The 7,467-nt window shown below is 64.8% G+C and overlaps 1 protein-coding gene across 1 annotated transcript; it reads left to right on the top strand.

The window, feature by feature from the left end:
* The first annotated feature begins 1,592 nt into the window (after positions 1–1,592).
* Positions 1,593–6,490, top strand: SFXN2 (sideroflexin 2). Its single transcript, XM_075717688.1, has 11 exons — positions 1,593–1,753; positions 2,061–2,231; positions 3,342–3,440; positions 3,594–3,669; positions 3,747–3,832; positions 4,563–4,623; positions 4,695–4,761; positions 5,323–5,372; positions 5,682–5,731; positions 5,984–6,031; positions 6,391–6,490. The coding sequence occupies exons 1-11, from the start codon at positions 1,593–1,595 to the stop codon at positions 6,488–6,490; spliced, it is 969 nt and encodes a 322-aa protein (XP_075573803.1).
* The last annotated feature ends 977 nt before the right edge of the window (positions 6,491–7,467 follow it).

Here is a 7,467-nt window from a genome sequence, read left to right as displayed (position 1 = left end):
ACGTATGGAACGTGCCGACGGCGGGCGGGAGGGGCGGAGCCCGGCGGCACAGCCCGGGGCTGGCCCCGCCCCCTCACCGGCGCATGCGCACGAGGGGCCACCCTGCCGGGAGGGGGAGGGGAGATGGGCGCGGCCGCTGTGGCCTCTGTGATTGGCTGAGGGCAGCCACGCGTCGGAGCCCGGGGGCAGGTGGGGGCCACGTGGGCGGGAGACGGCGCGCGAGGGGTCTGGGGACAGCAGGTAGGGCCACGTGGGGCCGCGCCGCGGCGCGCGGGGAGGGGCGTGGCGGGGTGTGGCGGGGCCGGGCCGTGCAGTGCAGTGCAGTGCAGTGCAGTGTCGCGTCGTGCCGTGCCGGGCCGGGCCATGCAGTGTCGTGCCGTGCCGGGCCGGACCAGGCCATGCAGTGCAGTGCCGGGCCGGGCCGGGCCATGCAGTGCAGTGCAGTGCAGTGCAGTGCAGTGCCGTGCCGGGCCATACAGTGCAGTGCAGTGCCATGCCTTGCCGGGCCATGCAGTGCAGTGCCGTGCCGTGCTGGGCCATGCAGTGCAGTGCAGTGCCGTGCCGTGCCGTGCTGGGCCATGCAGTGCCGTGCCGTGCCGTGCCGTGCCGTGCTGGGCTGTGCAGTGCCGTGCCGTGCCGTGCCGTGCCGGGGGTCGGGCCGGGCGCTGTGGTGCTGCGAGGCGGTGCGCAGGGCAGGGCAGGGCAGGGCGGGTTGGTGCCCAGGGCCCGTGCGGTGTAGCCCCACCGGGAGCACGCAGCGCGCTGCTAGGGGGAGCGTGCCGTGCGGTGCCGCGGGGGTGCGGGGCAGCGGTACAGGCAGCGTGCGGGGCACGTAGCGCTGTGGGGGACGCGCAGTGCCAGTGCCACGGAGGATGCAGCGTAGTGGTGTGGGGGAGAGCATTGGCAGGGTCGCAGAGGCGTGTCGTCGTGTTACGGAGGACATGCAGTGCAGCGCAGTGCCAGTGCCACGGGAGGGTGCAGTGCAGTGCAGTGTAGCGCTGTGGGACAGCACAGCACGGTGCCACAGGCGATGCAGTTACCGGTGGGGCTGTGCAGCGCAGTCACGGGAGGGTGCAGTGCCACAGCGGGTGCAGGCAATGTTCTGGGGGACATGCAGTGCAGGCATGGGAGGGCGCAGTGTACTGCCACGGTGGCATGCGGTGCCGGTGCGGGGGATGCAGTGCCATGCCGTGTGCACACGAGTGGGGGTGCACTGTAATGCCCCAGTGGGGAGCACCGGCAGGGCAGTGCTGTGCAGCCCTGTGGAGGGGGCAAGCTGGGCCCCGCAGTGCTGTGCAGCATGGGTCCACCCCAAGGAGGGGGTGCCAAGTGCTGGCGGGGCGGGGGGGACCTCATGCAGGCAGGGCGGCGTGTGAAGGAGCGGCCTCACTGCAGCATTCGGCTGGCAGCAGGGGTGCAGGAGGCTCCTGGGCTCAGGGCTGCTGAAAGTCCAACTTTCCCGTTAAATATAAACCTGCCACGGCTCTCACCCAGTTAACCGCTCCTGTGGCCGTGGCAGGCCCACACTCGACGGGCAAGCGAGGCAGGACCCTCCCAAGCCGCCTTCTCTCCCTGCCCAGACCCGCGCCAAAATGGCCACCGTCCCCCTTGGCTTCAACATTGACGCCCCACGCTGGGACCAGAGCACCTTCATGGGGCGCCTGAAGCATTTCCTCAACATCACCGACCCGCGGACGGTGCTGGTGCCGGAGGAGGAGCTGGACCGGGCCAAGGCCCTGGTGGAAGGCTGCAGGTGAGGGGCCGGGGTGCAGCCGGGGCAGGTGCCATCCCCGTGCCCACAGCCATACCCGACCGCCCTGCGGGGCCGCGGGGGCACAGAGGCAGTCGTTTCCCAGTGGGCATGCTGGAATGTAACATCTGTCGGAGGCAGTTTTGGGGAGTTTCCCAGGCTTCTCCCGGGAGCCTCAAGCTGGGACAAGTTTCCCTCGCAGGAGATGTTTCCTCCGCCTTTCATGTTTGGCGCCTGGGGCTCCGTGCCCCGGCGGTGCCAGGTGCCGGTGGGGCTGTGCAGCACCGCCTGACAGGCTCTGGGCTTGCAGGGCCGGGCTGGTGCCGCCGGGAAGCAGCCGGGAGCAGCTGCTCTACGCCAAGAAGCTGTACGACTCGGCCTTCCACCCCGACAGCGGCGAGAAGATGAACCTCATCGGGAGGATGTCCTTCCAGGTGCCGGGGGGCATGGCCCTCACCGGCTGCATGCTCCAGTTCTATCGGTGAGCCCCTGGGGATGCCGGGCTGGGGACGCAGCCCTGACAGCCCCCAGCCCCTCGAGGGATCTCTGAGGGCTGGGGCACAGTCAGTCTGCCTCCTCCCAGGCTGGCCGCTGCCCGAGGCATGTTCCTGGCTGCTGCGCCTGCCTCTGTCCCGTGGCCAAATCCTGTGTCCCTGTGCCCTGTCCCCAGTGCCCAGCCTGTGGTGGAAGCATCGTGGATCCGCCCAGCCCCAGGCATGGCTGGGGATGGTCTCACTTCACCCTCAGCTCAGCTCTTCCTGGAGCCCCTGCAATGATTAACGCAGCCAAGTCCTGCGTGGCCGCTGCTCTTGCTCCACGGACCATAACGGCCCCCAAAACTGAGGACCAAACGTGCCCCCAGGCCAGGCTGCTCCAGCAGCTCCAGCCCATGCTGACAGCTCCCTGCGTTTCCCTTCTGAAATGGCTGCCTGGGGGGGGGGGAGCTATCCTGTCCCTGGTGCAGAGGACGTGTGGGACAGACACTGCCTTTCCCAATGGATCCCCGTCCCATCCCACCCCTGTTTGCTGGACTGCTTTGCTGGTTGCTGGCAAGGTCCAGCCTGGGTGAGGGATCTCCCAGTGCTGATGGGTCACCCTCTTCCCAGCCCACCTCCACCCTCCCACATCCCAAAGCTCACTCAGACCCACATCTCCCCATATCCCCTCCTGCCCCACCTCAGTGTCCCTGAGACTCCGGTAGGAGCCCAGGCATCCCGGTCACCCCCAGAGATGCCTCTGTCAGCATGCACCCCTTCCTCGCCGCTCCCGTTGACAAAGGCTTATCTCAGCCCGGCAGGATGGCTGCCGCCCTGCTGAGAGCTGGGTCTCCCACCCCTGGCCAAGCACCCTGCAGGGCTGGGCCCCGCCTCCTGTGCTTCCCGAAGCCCCGCAGCAGACAGGACTCCTGGTGTCATTTCCCAGCTCTGCCACTGGCCTGCAGCTTTGCCGCAGTGCCTCAGTTTCCCTTGGGAGACACCAGGACAAGGGCATTGAGGGCACCTTGGCTGTCCCCGTGCCAAGGCTGGCCACAGGCACAGGCCAGGTGTCCCTGACGGCCCTCGGGTGCTCTCCCGGTACCTTCCCTCCGCAGGACGGTGCCTGCTGTGGTTTTCTGGCAGTGGGTGAACCAGTCCTTCAATGCCATCGTCAACTACACCAACCGCAACGCTGCCTCCCCCATCTCCCTGAGGTGAGCGTGCCCCTGCATGGGATGGGGACCCTCTGTGTTGGGACCCCCCTGATGTCCCACAAGGACCCCCCATGCCCCATCTTGGGCACCAAAGGAACAGGATCGATGAGTTGGTGTTTCTTTTCTCTCCCTTTTTTGCAAATCACTGTCCAGGCAAATAGGGGTGGCTTACATCACGGCCACCAGTACGGCCCTGGCCACTGCGGTGGGACTCAACCTCTACACCAAGGTACGTGGGGCCAGGGCTGAGTGGGGCAGCCGGCCGCACCCTGCCCTCCCACGCTGATGCCAGCCTGTCTCCCGCAGCGAGCACCCCCCTTGCTGGCCCGCTGGGTCCCCTTCGCAGCCGTGGCTGCTGCCAACTGTGTCAATATCCCCATGATGCGGCAACAGTAAGTGCCACGCACAGCTGGGACGCTCAAGGGACCGGGCGCTCCAAAGGCAAACTGGTGGCAGCCGGGCTCCTGGGCTGCCTGGTCACTCTGCCACGGTTTCCCATCCCGGGGGCTGGAGGGGGTGGGAGGACAGGAGGGAGGTGATGTGGGGTCTGCGTATTTGCGGTGCTGGGTCTCTGGTGGAGGGTGCTGGGTGGGGTGGCTCAGCCTCTGCCCGGAGCAGGAGGGGCATTGTGGGCTGAGGATAGCTGTTCTGGGATCTGGGCTGGAAGATCCCTCAGACCCAAAGGTCTTCTGCGTGTGGTTATGGGAGAGCCCCACTCCATGATGTCCTGGCGCTGGGACCCCCTAGATGGGACCCATCTGGAGACCTGTGTCTGCTGCTTGGGGGGGGTTCCCTGTGGGTCATGGCACGGGGAGGTGGGGTGCTGTGTCCGGGACTGTCCCCTGGCTTGGCTGCAGGAGGTCCCAGGTGGCTGTCTGTCCCCCAGACAGCCGGACCCTGTTCACAGCCGTGCCCTGAAGATGGCAGCATCGGCTGGGCTGGGGACCGTGGCACCCCGGGGCGGTGCAGCCCTGTGCCCTGGGGTCAGGGCTGGGGGTGGCCGGGGCTGCTGTGCCAGCACAGTATGGGGGACCCCTTGGCACCGCCTCACCCCATTGCTATGTCCTCCTCACGAGTCCGCAGCCATCCCGGTCACCACTCACCACTACCTGTCCCCTCCAGGGAGATCATCAATGGGGTGACAGTGACAGATGGGGACAACAATGAGCTCGGCTGCTCCAGGGTGAGTCTCGGGGTGGGTGTCCAGCTCGGGGCACGGCGCGGTGGGGGCTCACCCACTGCTCTTGTTTGCAGAGGGCGGCGGCGAAGGGCATCGCGCAGGTTGTGGTCTCCAGGATCACCATGGCAGCACCGGGCATGAGTGAGTGGGGGGGGGGGGGGGCAGACCAGGGGCTCCCCCAGGACCTGCCACCTCACCCTCCCCTGCCTCAACTTCCCCCTGGGAAGAAGAGGGAGGGTGGCCCTGCATCCCAGGTGGCATTTGGTCTCATCTCACTGCTGGAGCTGGTCCCCCCATCCTGCCATTCCCATCAGAGCCCCCCAGGCTCCCAGCCCTCCCCATCCCAACCCGCAGCCCTTGGGGGATGTGGGGTGCTCCTGTGGCGGTCGGGCCCCACGAGGACACCTCTCGCACTTTCTGGCCCTGACTCCTCACCCCACAGCCCCACATCCCCTTGCCCTCATGAGACCTTTGCTCTGCCGCAAGCCTGGCAGGAGGGATGGGAGCACAAGGAGTACAGAGTGTGCTGCCCAGACGATGGATGGATAGGGGTCCTGTGCCAGATCCCTGCCATGAGCAAACACCCAGCAGCCCCCAGCACAACCAGCCGCTGCCATGGCCTCCAGAAGGAGGGTCCTGCTGCGGCAGCCCTGCGGGCTGGCTTGGTGGGGCGGGGGGCTGACCTTTTCTTTCTGCACCTAGTTATTTTGCCCATCATCATGGAGCACCTGGAGAAATTCCCCTTCATGCAGGTGAGCCTATGTTTCTCCTGCCACGGTTTTCTAGTGGGTCTTGTGGTGTCCCAACCCTGCTCCCCAGCCACCAAGATGCTGGGGATGAAATGTGGGGGTTGCAGAGCCCAGCTTGCTTTGTCCCCTGTTCGACTCGCCAGTACACCAAAGGTCTCTCGGGTGACATGGAGAGGATGTGGGAGGGTGGCAGGGGTCAGTGGCAGCCCGGAGGTGTTGGGCATTCAGCCCTCCTGAGAGGAGAAGTCTCCTCACCCCATGAGTGGGGCTTGCGGTGAGGCTGGGGACTCACTCCTGGCTCTTCCCTTGCAGCGGATCCGGGTTCTCCACGGGCCTCTGCAGGTGCTGCTGTGCGGGGGCTTGTAAGTATCTCACTGCTTGAAAGCCTGTGGGTGCCCCGAGCGTGGCTCTGAGGGGTGCTTGAAATCACCCCAGAAAAAGGACCTCTTTCCCAGCAGGGGATTGCAGAGCTGCTTGCCTTTCAGCCTGGGCTTTCCCCAGTTACTGGGAGTTGTGGGGTGTGAGCAGCACCTCTTGGGCTGAGATCCCTGCGGACGGGGAGCAAACAGGCTGTGATCCCCAACACTAACGCTCGGCTCTTCTCTGTCCCACAGCCTCGTGTTCATGGTGCCAGCAGCCTGCGCCCTGTTCCCGCAGAGATGGTACCTGTCCCGCTATTTCCCCTCCTCTGTGGGATCTTGGGAGCCTTCCTCCTCCCCTAGCTCTTCTCTGCCCATCTCAGAAGCATGATGGGCACCCACCCTTCAACCCAAGGCAGCGCCTGCCTGTACATGCCTGTGCCCCGGGCAGCAGGAGAGTGTGTGCCTCCCCTGCTCTGCGAGTTCTGTGCTGGGAGCAATGGGACCCCCAGTCCCCCAGCACTGGGAGCAGTGGATGCCAGGGATGGGTGGTGGGTCTTGATGTGAGCCTGCAAGATCCCAGGGACTGCAGGGGATCTCGAATGGCAATGGGAAGGGTGGTCAGGGTTGTAGGTCTCAGTGTCTATCCCCTCTCCCCACAGCTCCCTTGCGCTGGCTGACCTCGAGCCAGAGCTGCGTGACAGCATCATGGCCAAGCACGGGGACAAAGTGCCGTACGTCTATTTTAACAAGGGACTGTGAACGGAGACTACCTCAGGAGCCATCACACCCCTCCAGCCCCCTGCCACCACCAGCCCCGCGTCCCCTGAGCAGGGCTCAGAGGCACAGTCCAGCCAGATCTGCCTCCCAGCCCAGCACCATCTCTGCTGCCTCCTTCCCCTGGAGAGGCAGGATCTGGCTCTGTGTGCCCGGCTTGCAGCACTTTGGCTTGTCCTGAGCCTCCTCCCCTCTGCTGCTGGCCATGTCCCTGCCTCCCCACGTCCCTCTTGCCCTGAGCGATGGCTGTGCTCCCTGTGCCTTCCTCCTGCCCTGTGCAGGAGGATCTGCCTGGCCTGTCTGAGTCTCACGCGGTCACTGGGCTCAGCCCCGTGAGGCATCAGGTTCTCTCCCTCGGGGCTCAGAGCACAGTCCTACCTCCAAAAGCAGGCGCCCTGCCATCGTACCAGGAACCAAAGCACGTTGATGCCTTAAACCACCACAGTGGCCTCTTACCAAGAACTGGATCACTCCTTGGCAGGTGGGAAGGAACCTGTCCCCTCTGCACAGGGAGCAACCCAAAGTCCAGGGACCAATGCTTGGACCATGCCTTCCTTGCTCTCAGGTTCAGGTTTTACTCACTTTGCGATTGCCACAATCCAGGAGAGAAATAGCTAATTGTTTTTAAGCTCTAATTTTTGCAATCTACCCATTCTTCTGAGTACGAGAGCCAGCCATCACCCTTGTCCTGCATCTCTCTGCCCCCACAGTAGGACCAAGGACCTTGGGGGACAGTCGACTCTCGCCCCCTTGGACAGGGGGAAGGAGACATAGGAGTGACAAAGCTGTCGGGGCATTACTCAGGCTCTGAACAGCAACGCTGCAAGTGACAGAGAGGAGGGTTGAAAAATAAAATGTGGTGATTTTTAAAAAACAGCTGCAGGTTCTGCTTTTGGCTGGTTTCTGGGTGTCTGCTTCCCTGGGCAGGGCTGGTATGTGGGTCTTATGCCTGCATTGAAAGG

Source organism: Pelecanus crispus, chromosome 10, assembly GCF_030463565.1.
Source record: "Pelecanus crispus isolate bPelCri1 chromosome 10, bPelCri1.pri, whole genome shotgun sequence".
Classification (NCBI taxonomy): Eukaryota; Metazoa; Chordata; class Aves; order Pelecaniformes; family Pelecanidae; genus Pelecanus; species Pelecanus crispus.
This window is presented reverse-complemented; position numbering and strand designations above follow the sequence as displayed.

What these genes read in the sequence shown, in the direction of transcription:
- SFXN2 (XM_075717688.1), top strand. Translation starts at nt 1,593, where the DNA reads ATGGCCACCGTCCCCCTTGGCTTCAACATTGACGCCCCACGCTGGGAC. An exon ending in GCCCTGGTGGAAGGCTGCAG is followed by an intron (nt 1,754 to 2,060) that starts GTGAGGGGCCGG and finishes CTGGGCTTGCAG; the next exon opens with GGCCGGGCTGGTGCCGCCGG. An exon ending in TGCATGCTCCAGTTCTATCG is followed by an intron (nt 2,232 to 3,341) that starts GTGAGCCCCTGG and finishes TTCCCTCCGCAG; the next exon opens with GACGGTGCCTGCTGTGGTTT.